Source organism: Lithobates pipiens, unplaced genomic scaffold (assembly GCF_037356315.1).
Source record: "Lithobates pipiens isolate NorthernLeopardFrog02 unplaced genomic scaffold, aLitPip1_a1.2 Scaffold_13, whole genome shotgun sequence".
NCBI lineage: Eukaryota > Metazoa > Chordata > Amphibia > Anura > Ranidae > Lithobates > Lithobates pipiens.
The window spans coordinates 362,257,777-362,274,196 of NW_027507718.1; the positions used below are offsets into that span (position 1 = coordinate 362,257,777).

At 46.7% G+C, this 16,420-nt stretch overlaps 1 protein-coding gene across 1 annotated transcript in view; it reads left to right on the forward strand.

The window, feature by feature from the left end:
* ANXA10 (annexin A10) overlaps positions 1-16,420 on the forward strand; it is an 89,951-nt gene that overhangs the window by 17,605 nt on the left and 55,926 nt on the right. The window contains exons 2-3 of the mRNA XM_077477169.1: positions 10,464-10,548; positions 13,948-14,042. Coding sequence (XP_077333295.1) covers positions 10,464-10,548; positions 13,948-14,042 — 180 coding nt within the window. The remainder of the gene's footprint in view (positions 1-10,463; positions 10,549-13,947; positions 14,043-16,420) is intronic.

Below are 16,420 nucleotides of genomic sequence, written 5' to 3' on the forward strand. Positions count from 1 at the left end.
CCAGCCAATCATGGTCTGATGAAGAAGCTGTAGCTTCGAAATGCATTACCATTCTTTGCCACTGTGAATAATCACATTTCCTGTTCCTGTGAAGTCACGACCAGCTGCTTCTTGTTTCCTGCCTCCTGGTTCCCAGCATACTCTGGATCACTGTAAGATGTAACATAGAGGCACTTATCCTCCGCCTGGAGGAGACTCACCGCTGTGATATCCAGGAGGTGAGGGACGATGTGAGTGCCCTGGCTGAGAGAGTGACCACAGGGGAAGCCTCCTTCTCCACACTGCAGAACCGGGTGGCGGAGCTGGAGAGAGACCACGATCATCACCGGAGAATCGCCATTGCCCTCCAGCTCCACCTGGAGGACGTGGAAGACCGGAGCTGCCGGAATAGCTTGCGGCTCAGAGGACTGCCGGAGTCCGCAGAGGCAGAGAACCTGGAGGAAAAGGTGCAGGGGATTTTCCGCTCTATTTTGGAGGACTCCGATGACCCGGTCGATATAGACAGAGAGCACAGATCTCTCGGGCCCAGAACAGTGGACCCAGGTCAACCGCGGGATGTAATATGCAGATTGCTGCGTTACCCACAGAAGGATGCCATCCTGTATAGAGCCTGGGACCAAGGAGAAGTGGAGCTGGACGGCGCACACATAAAAATCCTACCTGATCTCTCCAGGGCGACCCTGCGACTAAGGGCCATGCTAAGACCAGTCCTGCACTTGGCAAAACAAAAAGGGTTCACATATAGTTGGGGATACCCACTTGCAATAACATTCAGGAAAGACGGATCCGCTTTTACCCTGCAAACCCCAGCAGACCTTCCAGGTCTTTTTCGGTTCCTTGAATCTGAACCGATCCCAGTTCCAGACTGGCTCCAAATACTCCCCCGCCTCGCCGGCAGATCGGGTCCCTCCACATACAGAGGACAACTGCAACCACGCCAGCAGAGAAACAGGAGGAGACCACGGGCTGCACCTGGGGAAGAACAATGTGAGTAAACTTTGAACCAAATGCCCTGACCCGGTCCATACCTGTATGTAGTCCCACAGTTGCCCACGCTCCCTAGCAGTAATGCCACCAAGACCATAAGTCATATCTACAGGTGAACCATGCTGGAACCAAAATGGACGGTGCGCCTAGCATTTCCCTTCCCTGCATTGTAAACAATCCCGCTCCCCATGCTGTCTGTAAGCTGGGCTGATTTCCACCAGAGGTCCACACCACATGGCGGCTGGCACCAATCTGTGCCCCCACCCCCCTTCCATTATATGAGCGGTTCTGCTCCTCTTACTGTTGGTGAGTTACATCGCCATGCATTTGGGGTTCTGCATCCACTGGCTATTGGCGACAATCAGAACCCCCCCTTGTTACATGGGTAGCTCTACACCTTTTACTGTCGGAGAACTAATCTGTCATTCATCTGGGATCCTGCACTCAATGGCCAGTGGTGTTGGTCTGAAACTCCATCAAACCACTAACCCAGACAACATCCAAGTCACCCAATGGAATACCCCGGCCAGATGACCGAGATCCTGCCAGGGAGCTTCTTACCACCCCCGTGACAGGAGACCAGGAGGGTCACTCCTTCCACTGCTCAATCGAGCACTAAGATATAGGCAGACTACCATAACCGCTACCCCTGCCCCAGAGCAACAACACATGGCTTTTTTTGGTCCCACGTCGGGGAGGGAATTACAACCTGTGCGGATATAATGAGGGCTTGACCAGTCTCTCACACCCACCCCTCCTCCTTCCCCCCAAGAGCCGCACGACGAGCAGCCACGCCCCATGATCCGTCTCCTTCTCAATATCCCTGTGGTCACTACCATGGTACTGAGCGGGGCTCTACCCACATGCTGGACCACTGGCAGAACAGACGAGAGTCTCCCTTCAGTCACGCCGATGAGGAGTGGAGAAAGCCCAAGGACTGACACCCGGAACTGTCATTGCTCTTGTTGACCCTTAACGGCCTCCTAGAGCACAGCTGCCTGTTCTACTTTAAACCCCCCAACTACATAGCCAACGGTCCATGCCTTGCTCGGACACTGGTAAGAAATGGGGTTAGTTCTTCATTCATTTCTTTTTTTTTTTTTAAGGAAGGAGGAAGGGGAGATATGAATGGACACCTTATTCATATCCAGTTATAAACGTTTTTCAGTATTGTTTGATTGGCTTTAAGTTCGTTAAAAAGTGCATCATATATTGCCTTAATGCTTGTTACATGTTTTTTGCCTGTACTTAATTGTGACATGCACACTTCGGTGACATTCCAGCTCAGAAAAAAATAAAAATCAACAAACATAACAACCGGGGGTGGGAAAAAGGGTTTTGGGGGCTCATCTCTCAGCCCTGCTTATCCACTAACCCACCTAGGATAGAGCTCAATTCCCAGTGTTTGACTGGAGAGTGCTTTAGCGGGAATAGCTACAGTAGTACCCCTTTCCTCCGGAGGCTGCACGCCTGGTGCCTGCTCCCTCCCCTCCTACACCTAACTCTCCTTCCTCGGGCTTGCTTGCCTGAACTGTCTGACTCCTTCCCACATCTACCCCTCCTCTCGCTCCATCCCCCCTCCCCCCCTTCTAAAACATGGATGTACTAAATATAGTCTCCCTAAACACAAAAGGTCTGAATACGCCCGAAAAGAGGCGAATGCTGCTTCATGACATGAGACGCATGAAGGTAGACATTATTATGCTGCAAGAGACCCATTTCAGGGAAAATACGCTACCTATACTCAAAAACAAGTATTACCCCATGGTGTATCATTCCACATACACAGAAGCCAGATCTAGAGGGGTCTCCATGCTAATCTCAGCCAAAATAGCGTGGACACACATAGACACAATCACTGACAAAGAGGGAAGATTTTTATTTTTCGCAGGCCGTATTGGGGAGGTTAAGGTGACCTTTGCTAACCTTTACACCCCAAACATCCATCAGGATGTATTCTTGAAAAAAACACTAGTACAACTCAACTACAACAAGTCACAGAAGGACAACTTATTGTAGGAAGAGATCTTAACATCCCCCTTTCACCAAAAGAAGACACATCATCGGAGCTCTCCTCGACCTCACGGGACATGCGCAACAGAATTTCCGTTACCCTACATTCAAAGCAGCTGATAGACGCGTGGAGTCTCTTCCATCCCGGGCAACAGGATTATACATTCTATTCTAAACCACACCAGGTATACTCAGGTATTGACTATTTCCTAATACCCCATAGGCACTTACAAGAAATCAAAGGCACCACAATAGGATCAATTACATGGTCTGACCACGCTCCAATATCCCTAAGTTACGCCATAACAGATATCTAGAAAACACAGAGACAACCATGGAGGCTGAACGAAAGCCTGTTACGGGACTCTGAGGTACTAGCCGACTTAGTGAAAGAAATATAACACTACTTTAACACTAACTCCACACCTGATAGTGAACCGGGGGTGGTTTGGGAAGCCTACAAGGCTGTAGTCCGGGGGGTACTAATCAAACACGGCTCCCGCTTCAAACAACAAAAGACAGCTCAACTGAACGAACTACTGCGTAAACTACAAGACCTTGAGACAAGCCATAAGCAGACCCCATCTACACAACTAGATGCTGAATTAGATACCATCCGCAGACAGATCACTGACCTGCTACATTACAGAGCCAAAGCGTACTTCAAGTTTATCGGAAGAGGATTTACGAATCAGGGAATAAATGTGGGAAACTTAGCCCAGAGTAGGGATGAGCTTCGTGTTCGAGTCGAACATACGTTCAACTCGAACATCGGCTGTTCGCCCGTTTGGCGAATTCCGAACGTTATGGGCCGTTCGCGCCAAATTCGTGTGGCGCTCATGGCCCACAATGCACTGCGTCATCGCAGTGCATTGCTGGCTCATGATTGGCCAAGCATGCACTGTGACCCCGCATGCTTGGCCAATCACAGCGCCAGCAGTGAGGAGAGCCATGATTGGCCACAGGCAGGATGCCTGTGGCCAATCATAGCTCAGGCTGTGTAGTACACGCCCCACACTATATAAGGCCGCCAGCGCGGCGGCCTAGTGTAGTGTGTTGGCGTCTGAAGCAGTTAGTGGGTGTTCTGTGTACCTTCAACACAGTACACACCGATCGTTATCGGCCGATTTTCGATCTTGCTCTTCTGTAGTGGTTGTTGTCTGCTTGCCCTGACCGCAGTATACACCGCTATATTCACCTCACCTATATAGCTAGTGATCTATCTTTTATAATAGAGCTTGCAGTCAGTAGTGTTAGGAGCTTGTGCGTGCTGTCTGCGTGCTCTGTACCCAGTACACACCGCTATATCCACCTACATAGCTCTTCTCTATTTGAGCCCACTTGCCATCTGCAGGAGTTATTGGAAGTTGTGTGTGCCTCCAGCACAGCACAGTATACATCTGTATATACCCCTTTATCTCTGGTGTTCTATAATAAAGGCATCTGCAGGAGTTAGTGGGTTTTTTGTGCCTCCAGCACAATATACACCTGTATCTACCCTTTATTGCTGTTCTCTAATAGAGGCATCTGCAGGGCTTAGTGGGTGTTGTGTGACTCAATTACAGTATACCCCTTTATCTCTGGTGTTCTATAATAAAGGCATCTGCAGGAGTTAGTGGGTGTTGTGTGACTCCAGCACAATATACACCTGTATCTACCGTTTATTGCTGTTCTCTAATAGAGCCATCTGCAGGGCTTAGTGGGTGTTGTGTGACTCCATTACACTGCTGTTTTACCCTACTCCCTTCAGGCCATTACCATGTCTGGAAGGCCAGCAAGGAGAGGTAGACAGGCACGAGCCGATAAAAGAGGGCAAGCAGGCTCTGTGTCTAGAGACAACAGTGCTGGTTGTGGACGCGGTGCATTGTCATCAGCACGTGGCCATGGGACACGCTTGTCCTTCTTTTCGGCAGCTGGACATGTTGAACCGCAACATGCCAACGACTTGGTAGAGTGGATGACCAAGCCCTCTTCATCCTCCTCATCCTCTCTCACCCAGTCTCAGGGTACTAGCAAAGCAGCTGCCAACGCATTGTCTTCCCTCCTCTCAATGTCATCATCGGTGACTCCTTCCCTAGACCCACCACGTCCTCCTGAGGAGTATCCTGAACTCTTTGAGCACAGTGTTGGGTACATGCTCCAGGAGGATGCCCAGTGTTTTGTAGGCTCTGATGATGACACTCAGCTAGAGGAAGGCAGTAGCGTGAGCGCAGAGAGAGGGGATGCTCAAGAAGGACAGCAATCTGGCAGTCATGTTCCACAAGCTGCAGCATACTACCAGGTTTGCTACAGCGATGAAGAGGGAGGGGATGATGAGGGCACTGACTCCACGTGGGTGCCTGGTAGGAGAGAGGAGGAGGAGGAGGAGGAGGAGGCACATGTCCAATGAGGCAGGATGCCCTCCGGGGGCCAGCTTAGGGGCAGCACACCGACTGAATCACACCGCAGAGCTCCGCCTGTGCAGGGCGCTGCCTCTGCGCGTTATTCTAAAAGTTCTTTGGTGTGGGCCTTTTTTGAGACGAGTGCATCAGATCGCACCGCTGCTATTTGCAACATATGTCTCAAGCGTATCTCGCGTGGCCAAAACATCAGCCGCTTGGGCACCACATGCTTGACCAGACATATGTTGACCTGCCATGCAGCTCGTTGGCAAGCGTACCCCAAAGACCCACACCAAAGAACAAAGCGGACCTCTCCTTGCTCCTCATCAGCTGGCATCTACAACCCCACTAGACCTTCAGTCCTCTCTGAAACCTGCTCTGAGAGGAATGAAGGTGTATAATTAGGTGTGTCACAGCCAAGTGCTTCCGGGCACTCTGCTAGCAGTACACCCACGTCCGATTATAGCAGGCAAATGTCCCTGCCCCAGCTGCTGGACCGGCGAAAGAAGTTCACTCCCAGCCATCCACATGCCCAGCGGTTGAATGCTAGCTTGGCTAAATTGCTAGCACTTCAACTGCTGCCTTTTCAGTTGGTAGACTCGGCCCCCTTCCGTGAGTTTGTACAATGTGCGGTTCCTCAGTGGCAGGTCCCCAAACTTTTTCTCACGGAAGGCGATTCCGGCTCTCTACCGGCATGTGGAAGGCAATGTCCTTGCCTCGCTGGACAGGGCGGTCAGCGGTAAGGTGCATATTACCGCTGACTCATGGTCCAGCAGGCATGGACAGGGAAGTTACCTGTCTTTCATGGCCCATTGGGTCACTCTTCTGGCAGCTGGGAAGGATGCAGGACAAGGTGCAGTAGTGTTGGAGGTTGTTCCGCCACCACGCCTCCAAAATGCTACTATTGGTTGTGTGTGCATTTCCGCCGATCATTTAATGCCTGTGCTCGGCTGGCTGAGCTCCAAAAGGAGTTGAACCTGCCCAAGAACCGCCTTATATGTGACATGCCCACCAGGTGGAACTCAACGTTGGCCATGCTGCAGCGGCTGCACACGCAGCAGAGGGCCATCAATGAGTACCTGTGCGACTACGGCACCAGGACAGGGTCAGGGGAGCTTGGTTTTTTCTCACCACGCCAGTGGGGCATGATCAGGGATGCATGCACTGTCCTGTCACCGTTTGAGGAGGCCACAAGGATGGTGAGCAGTGACAGTGCATGCATCAGTAACACTGTACCTCTTGTCCACCTCTTGGAGCATACGCTCCGTGGAATAATGGACAGGGCACTTGAGGCAGAACAGAGGCAGGAAGAGGAGGACTTCCTTGCCTCTCAAGGCCTCCTTTATCCAGACAGTGTTCCTGCTGTGCCACCCATCACACAGGAAGAGGATGAGGAGGAGGAAGAGGAGGAGGAGGATGATTGTGTCAGCATGGAGGTGGAGGCTGGCACTCAGCATCAGCAGCAGCAGTCTTGTAGGGATGATTTACAGTCCCAAGAAACACGTGGACTTGTACGTGGCTGGGAGGAGGTAGCTGCAGATCATGTTGCCCTTAGTGACCCAGAGGACTCCGGACCGAATGCCTCAGCTAACCTACGCTGCATGGCCTCCCTGATCCTGCAAAGCCTGCGGAAGGATCCTCGTATTCTTCGGATCAAGGAGAGGGACCATTACTGGCTGGCCACTCTCCTTGATCCACGGTACAAGGGTAAGGTTGCCGACCTTATCTTGCCATCGCAGAGGGAGCAGAGGATGAGACATCTCCGGGAGGCCTTGCAGAAAGGTCTGTGCAACGCGTTCCCAGAGACTGGGAGGTTACAAACTCCTGGTCCTGGACAACGTGTTGCTGAGGCATCGGTCAGAAGGAGCGGTGGAGAAGGTGGCCATCTGACTGATGCTTTCAGACAATTTTTTAGTCCGCAGCCCCAAGGTATGATCGGTTCCAGCAACCATCGCCAGCGTCTGATTTACATGGTGCAGGAATACCTAGGGGCAAGGTAAGACTTGGACACCTTTCCCACCGAAAATCCTCTGGCTTACTGCGTCTTGAGGATGGATCACTGGCCAGAGCTTGCACAGTATGCAATTGAGCTACTGGCCTGTCCTGCATCCAGCGTTCTTTCGGAACGCACCTTCAGTGCTGCTGGTGGCTTTGTTACCGATCACAGGGTGCGCCTGTCCACCAAATCAGTTGATCGACTGACCTTCATCAAGATGAATCAGTCTTGGATCACCCACAGCTACCAAGCACCTGAAGCTGATGTAACCGAATAATTTTTTTTTGAAATATCACATCCCCTTCAAGACTGCCTATGCTGATGCTGAGTGACTGTCCTGTTATGTTGGTTGTCTATCCTCTTCCTCCTCCGCTGATATGTTGGAAGAACATTTCTGGTTCTGGGTGATGCCATCAGCCCAATTTTTCTGCCCCTGTTTAACAGGGGCGTTTAATTACAATTTTTGATGCAATGCTTTGCAGCAGGGCTAATTCCTGCAATAAAACTAGAGTATATGGGAGAGGTTGCAGTGTGGTGGCACCAGCACCAGTGCCTAAGGCCCAATTTTTCTGCCCCTGTTTAACAGGGGCGTTTAAGTACAATTTTTGATGCAATGCTTTGCAGCAGGGCTAATTCCTGCAATAAAACTAGAGTATATGGGAGAGGTTGCAGTGTGGTGGCACCAGCACCAGTGCCTAAAGCCCAATTTTTCTACCCCTGTTTAACAGGGGCGTTTAATTACAATTTTTGATGCAATGCTTTGCAGCAGGGCTAATTCCTGCAATAAAACTAGAGTATATGGGAGAGGTTGCAGTGTCGTGGCACCAGCACCAGTGCCTAAGGCCCAATTTTTCTGCCCCTGTTTAACAGGGACATGTAATTACAATTCTTGATATAATATTTCACAGGAGGGCCCGTTCCTGTGCCCACCCAGAGTAACTGTGAGGACTTATAGTGTTGTGGCACCAGCACCACAACCACCAAAGGTCAATTTTTCTACCACTGTTCAACAATGGCATGTAATTTCAATTCTTGATATAATCTTTCACAGCAGGGCGCTCCAGCGCCCAGCAAGAGTCACTTTGAGGGCTTACAATGTTGTGGCAAAACCAACACCTTGTTCCGCCATTTCTGCAGAGCATATAGGGCAGGCCCCTACTTTCAAACATCCAACTTACAAACATCTCCTACTTGCAAACGGAAGGAGACAACAGCAAGTGAGATGAAAAAAGATGTACGACAAAACAAATTAAACAGGGGTGATAACCCTTCCCTATGTTTTCCAAAAAGCTTAAAAATAGTTTTTTTGACTGGAGCTACACTTTAAAAATGTACCAGTTGAAAATTACAAACAGATTCAACTTAACACAACAAACCTACACAGTCCCTGTCTTGTTTGCACCGCCTGTATACTGCTGTTCTGAGTATATAGGGCCTGGGGGCCACACGCATTTCCTTTTTTTAATATGGGTACAGGGTTCCCCTTGATATGCGTACAAGACCCAAAGGGGCTGGTAATGGGCAGGGAGGGCTACCCATGCCATTTTTCTCAATGGTTTTCAACCATATTGCAGGAACCATGTATAACATTAAAACCACAAGCAGTTTTCAATGATGTTATTTCTGTTTAATGTCATTTTGTGCAGGGACTGTTCTAAACACGGGAAACACGTGGCACTTCACAGGCATACTACAGACACCCCCCAGGCACCATATTTAAAGGAATATTTCACTTTTTTTTCACTTTAATCATCATTAAAATCAGTGCTCCCGCCAAAACGGCCATTTTTAAAAACATTTTAGGCATTGACCCATGTCCCCTGGGACAGGAGCCAGGTCCCCAAACCCTTTTTAGGACAGTATCTTGCATATTAGCCGTTAAAATTAGCACTTTTAATTTCTAACATTCGAGTCCCATAGACTTCAATGGGGTTCTAAAGTTCGTTCGAATTTGGGGTCCGTTCGAAAGTTCTGGTGCGAACCGAACCGCGGGGTGTTCGGCTCATCCCTAGCCCAGAGCCTGCAAGCACAAAAACTGGCGTCTTACATTCCACATATAATACCTCCCAACGGCCAAAGAACTTCATTATCCCAACAAATTGCACAGGAATTCAGATCCTTCTACAACTGCTTATACAATCTAAACACACCACCACCCTCACAGGAAGCTACCTTAGACTACCTAACTACTTCCCTCATGCCGACTTTGTCATCTGAGGTTAAAGATCTGTTAGAGGAACCCATCACTCTGCCAGAACTTCAGACTGCACTAGGCAACGCCAAGCCAGGTTGTTGATAGTATACAGCCTCCCCCCATGCCTGCAATAAGACCTCTCATGGTGCGCTGCTCTCTGCCGGCCCCTCCGCTCTTCTCGTCCATCCCGGATGATGCCATGTACAAGCACCTGGGGTGGACAGGTGGGAAGGAGGGGCCGGTGGGGAACAACATGCTGTGAGAGGTCCTATTGCAGTCTGTAGCCGCTTCCAGTGCTAGTGTTGCAAAGCCTCTCATGGAGCCCCACTGTGCCGATAGGTCAGTCCACCCCTGCAGTACAGCAGTGCTCAAAGTAATAGCTGCGCGGGCTGTCACTCAAACAAGCCCACTGAGCCATCAGCCAGGACATGCCTGCCATCATTATAAGAACAGCTGTAAGATTCCGAATATTTGAGATTTGGATTATCGGATAATTATTCATTATGTTTTCCTATAATTGCTGGAAGTCTTTTTTCTTTTTATTGTTACTGTTGGTAGTTTGATCTATCTATTTACAAAAATGTTATTTGTTGAGGAAATCCTGGGTTTGGCAGATGTTTCATATTTTTCCTAATGCATACAATATAATGATGATTATGCACATGGGCTATCCAAAATCCTTACAATATGCTTCAATGTCCTTTTTATCATTTTGCTTACTGATGTATTTGGCTTGATCTCAAATGAATCAAAATGAAAACTGTAGAGTTGTATAATTTTTTTGTACAATTTGTTAAGAAACAGTTTTTCAAAATAATATACAGTACATATTGTTCTGTCAGTCATTATATCAATATGGTTTACTGATTTTTTTTAACTCTATTAAATGCAGCAGGTCCAGGGAACGATATTCCCAAATGCGAACTGCAATCCGATTATGGATGCACAAATGATTGGTGGAGCTCTCCAAGGTTTTGGTTAGTATTCATCTAATTAATCTTCACATTTAAATTTGCTTGGTGCCTACTGTATACATGGTTTGGATTGTTTAGTTACATTTATAGGTATTTATGTCTGATTATGTGCAAAAATGTGTAAAAAAACAACCAAAAAAACCCCATAACAATCAATCGGTTTACACGACCAATTTATTCAGATAGCCAGTCCTGATTTGTTGTTCACGTAGGCGAGCATCAAATGATCAAGAGACACGGAGACACATATTACCTTTTATAATCTTTTAAAGTTTAAACTGACTACCACTAAGCAGAGATGCAGAGTTCAGTCAACCGCACTTTGAAGAAGTTGTGTGGAATGGTCACGTATGTTAATTTAGAAAGACTAATTATTATCTTATGCAGTGGATTTAAAGAATAAATGCACTTAACAATAAATACCTTATTCCACTGTCTCGCACTTTACCGAATCTAGTTATAACTTATGCAGTTCTCAGACATACCATAATGTGATGTTCCCAGCCTTCCAATGGCCATGGCTTTGTTTGCATACTTTAGAGCAATACTCTGTCTAAGCTGACCAGGCCTGCATAGCTATTTTTGATAGCGATGAAGATGGCCATCTCTTGAGAGTCTCCAATCCCACCAGCCTGAAAATAATTGTAGCGCCTACTCCAACTTTCTGGGAGCCTGGTGGTGACCCTCAGAGGCTGGGAGGCAGGGAGGGCTGACATATTTCCTCTGGGTGCAGGTTACTAGGCATGGTGGGTGATGTATGAGATAGAATTTGGGCGCTAGTCATTTTTATGCTTAAACAAAGAGAAGTTTATTTCTCACAACAGGAAAAATGTGGGAGAGAGGGGATAGGGCACAGGACATCCTTAGTCAAAAATAGTAATGATCAGCAAATAGGCAGATTGGCAGACTCCTTAGACAAAAATAATGAGATAAGGTAGACAGCAGTACAGCAAAAGAGCATTTAAGCTGAACCAGCACACCTGTACTTTGTAGAATAGGCTGTCTCCTATGGCAACTGAACTTAACTCACGGAAGGTGTAAGAATTCTATGGATGATTCCATCTTGACGCTTTCCCAGGCTCTCCATGGGTCCCCTGTCCATGCAAAAGTCACCTCTGGTACTTCATCTCAGGTCTCCATCCTTTCCTTTACGCTTCTGAGTAGTGAGTAGGCATGCCTCTGCAGAACTTTGAGCACATGGTCGGGCCTCAGGCTTCGGGCCTAACTAGGCCAAAATTAGCAGTGTCAGAGATAACTTGCCCATATCCATATAGCTAATTTGCATGCTTGGGAATTTTTTTCTTATTGCATTTTAGTGTAAATATGAGATCTGAGGTCTTTTTGACACCAGATCTCATATTTAAGAGGTCCTGTTATGCTTTTTTTCTATTTACATGTTCACATTCCTTGTAATAGGAATAAAAGTGATACTTAAAAAAAAAAAAAACTGTAAAGATAAAAAATGAAAGGTAAAATAAATAAGAAAAAAAAATGTTTTTTAACGCGCCCTGTCCCGCCGAGCTCGCATGCAGAAGCAAACGCATACATGAGTAGCTCCCGCATATGAAAACAGTGTTCAAACCACACATGTGAAGTATTGCTGTAATCGATAGAGTGAGAGCAATAATTCCAGCCCTAGAACTCCTCTGTAACACAAAACATGCAACCTGTAAAAAATGTTAAATGTTGCCTATGGAGATTTTTAAGGGATTTTTACGATTTTTACGTTTGTCACCATTCCACGAGCGGGCACAATTTTGAAGCGTTCACATGTCAATTTTCTCGGCGTAACATTATATTTGACAATATTAAAAAAAAATTGGGCTAACTTTACTGATGTCTTATTTTTTTATTCAAAAAAGTGTATTTTTTTTTTTTAAAAGTGCACTCCTAAGACTACTGCGCAAATACAGTGTGACAAAAAGTATTGCAACGATTGCCATTTTATTCTCTAGGGTGTTAGGGAAAAAAATATATAATGTTTGGGGGTTCTAAGTAATTTTCTAGCAAAAAAGTTTTTAACTTGTAAACACCACATCTAAAAAAAGAGGCCCGGTCTTAAAGTAGTTAAAACAATATACTTTCTTAAATTTAAAAATAAGACAACAGTAAAGTAAAGAACAATTTTTCTATATTGTGAAATATAATGTTACGCTGAGTAAATTGATATCCAACATGTCACACTTCAAAATTGCGCCCGCTTGTGGAATGGCGTAAAAATTTGACCCTTACAAATCTCTATAGGTGACGTTTAAAAATATCTACAGGTTGCCGGTTTTGAGTTAGAGGAGGTCGAGTGCTAGAATGATTGCCTTCGCTCTAGCGATAGCGGCGATATCTCATGTGTGGTTTGAACACCATTTTTATATGCGAGCGCGACTTACATATGCATTCACTTCTGTGCATGAGCTCAGTGGGACGGGTGCTTTAAATGTGAGATCTGGGGTCAAGAAGACCTCAGATCTCACATTTACACTAAAATGCAATCAAATAAATAAATGTAATTAATTTATATTTTAAGACCATGGGGCGGGGGCCATCTTTCCCTCATTCGGTATCCAGCCTGTGAGGGAAGAGGATACGATCATCTCTGCTGCTACCGACGGCTCCGGTAAGCAGGCAACTGGAGCGCGGCGGGAGGGGGGCCCTCTCCCGCCCCTGATAAAAGTAATTTTGTTGCGAATCCACCAATGAGACAACTTTTATCGGAAAGCCGACTGCACGCTGTTGAAGAGAATATCGGGGTTATGGCAGCTAGCTGCTGCCATAAAAAATGGTATTCCCCTTTAAACAGCGGCCGTATAATGAACGCGGGCGGTCAGTAAGTGGTTAAAAAAAGTTTATATTTTCTAAGTACTAATTTTATCAAGAGGGTATTAAAGTGGAACTTAAGTAATTTTTTTCATCTTTCCATCTATTAAATCTTCTGCCCTTGTTGTTTTAACTTTGGATAGTAAAACATTTTTTTTCTGCCAGTAAATACCTTATAAAGCTCACTTCCTGTTTCTTGTCTGGAAAAAAAGCCTAGGCTTATATGACATCAGGCAAAGCTCTCTCTCTCTCACTCTCGTGGGAGTTTGCCAGGAAGGGAGGGGGGTGAGTCATAAGAGGGCCAATGAGTGCTGCAGAGCTGGAAGTGTGCTTCTGTGTGTCTGTGTAAATCCAGGAAGTTCACAGGCAGCAGGGTCAGCTGCCCACAGTTAAAATTATTGCAGCCAGACTCAGTGGAGGGAGATTTCTGCAGCATAATTGGCAAGTACAGAATCACAGTATATATAAAATAAAATGCAAAGTGGTTGGAGGGAAGCTTCAGAATGGCAAAGATGTTTTTATTACAAATTATGTGAGCAGACTGCAGTTCCTCTTTAACTAATAAATATACTTTGTCTTCTTTATATCCAGGCTGTGACAAGGATGTTTTGATTGATATTCTCACCCAAAGATCTAGTGCACAACGAATTATGATTGCAGAAGCCTATGGGAGTTTGTACAGCAGGGTAAAATTTGTCTATGTTTTATTTTTACGTTTAAAGAGTTAAACCTACTTTGATATAAAAAAGCTACTTTTAAGGTAGCGTTCTATATATATCTCCGACACACCCAACTTTTCCCAAATAGATGATCAAATAACCAAGTGCAAGGCTTGCTCCCCCTTGTGTCTGGGATAGGAAACACCACATTAGTGATCACAATGATCTGCGCTGTTGCAAATAGCCAAAAGCCAACTCTTGAAACTCATGAAACGCACACAGATGCAATCACTGGAAGGGAACTTCTTCTTCTAGGACAAGCCTCTACAGTCCATAGACTGTACTTATATGCAAAGTAAACTAATAGGTGTAATTATATATACTGTGCAAACATGCAAAATAGACTAATACATATGTGAATAAATCAATAATGTGTTATGAAAAATTATTAATAAATCTATCAGTCATATGTGTTAATATATAATTAACAATTAGGCATAATTGACATGACACCAAATATACATACATATATATATATATATATATATATATATATATATATATATATATATATATATATTGTAGACATGTCACTGGAGAAGTGGTTGAGGGGGTGTACATCTCACCTAGGTTGCTACACAGTGTGAGATGGTAAATCCAGGATGGATCAGTTTCTCAGCAGCGATATGCTGCTGAGTTGTTATTTAATTTTGCCGGGCCTGGGTTTATATGGAATGGCAGGTAGGTTTGGTAGAGGGACCTGTCATTCCACATCCCCCGATCCAGTTCTGGGTTTGGGATCAGGTGAGCTTTGATCCTAATTAGCCTGGCTAAAGGCACTGCAGGGTCTGCAGGTGGTTGCTCTCAGCCAGGGAACGAACAATCTGTGTGTTGAAGGAAGCTGCAAGCACAGCCACTGCTGGAGCTAAAACTCACCCTGCGATATCCAGGCGAAAGACGCTGTGTTTGTAAGTGTCAGATAGGTGAGCAGAACCTGTTAGTAAGCGCCCAGCCGGGCTAGGACTTTTATTTTTGTTGTACTTAGAAAGCACGGTGTTGCTGTATATTTTGTTTGCTGGACTGTTTGTACCACGAATAAACGCCAAGATCTGCTTTATAAATTCCAAGTCTGCTGTGAACTGTGTCCAAACACACCCTACCCCGGGAAGATCCCTTACAATTGGTGGAGGTAGCGGGCAACGCGGTTGCTAGGGGCAACGGTGTGGACAGACTTGGCTACAGCTGCTGATGTCCTGGGTGAAAGCTGCAACTACACTCCAAAAACAGTCCAGCAACATGGAGGAGATGCTGAAGCAGTTTATGCAAGTGAGTTTGCAACAACAGCAGGCTCAGACAGAGGCCAATAGACGACATGAACAGTCCATGGCTGAACAACAGCAGGCGCAGACAGAGGCCAATAGACGACATGAACAGTCCATGGCTGCACAACAGCAGATGATGGCTGCACAACAGCGGATGCATAAGGAAGAGTTGCAAGCTTTGCGCCAAAGCCAACAACAACTTATCGAGCACCTGATAGTAAATCGAGAGGCGCCTGTGGTTGCTAATCCACCCACAATGGAGGGAGCCGCTCCAGAGATTTTTTTTGGGAGAAGGACTGTGCAGAAAGCGCTGCAAAAGATGACTGCTGAGGACGATGTTGAGGCCTATCTAACAGTATTTGAGCGCGTGGCTGAGCGAGAGAAGTTACCGGCCGCTGAGTGGGCAGAGGTAATTGCGCCCTATTTAACAGGTGAACCTCAAAAGGCCTACTATGACCTCAGTGAGCAAGAGGTTAAGGACTATACTCGGCTAAAAGAGGAGATACTTGCCCGACTAGGAGTTACTACTGCAGTCCGTGCCCGGAGGGTACGCAACTGGAGCTACAGTCTGGACAAATCAGCGAGGTCCCAGATGTATGACCTAATCCATTTGGCAAGAAAGTGGTTGGAGCCAGACACTTCTACTCCTGCACAAATCCTAGAGAAGGTCGTGATGGATCGCTACCTCCGAGCGCTTCCTACTGACTTGCAACGCTGGGTGGGACAAGGTGATCCTAGGAACGCAAACGAACTTGTCAACCTTGTGGAGAGGTTCCAGGCGACTGAGGACTACCTCCGTGATGTTCCTGCAGCATCTTCACCTCCCCAGAGCGCCAGATCTGTGCCGTCAGCTGGTAAGAGACTTCCATCTATTGGGGGAGTGTGGAGGGGTGCTGATGGGGGGAAAAGGGCTCAAGTGGTGTCTCAGGGACAAAAGACTGGTGATGGTCCCGGGTGGCTAAGGGGCTCTGAAAAGGACTCCTTGCCAAAGAGACCAGGCCCTATCCAGTGTTGGAGATGCCATGAGGCGGGACACGTGTCTGCCCATTGCCCTCTTACCTCTGAACCCATGGAATGTGACGC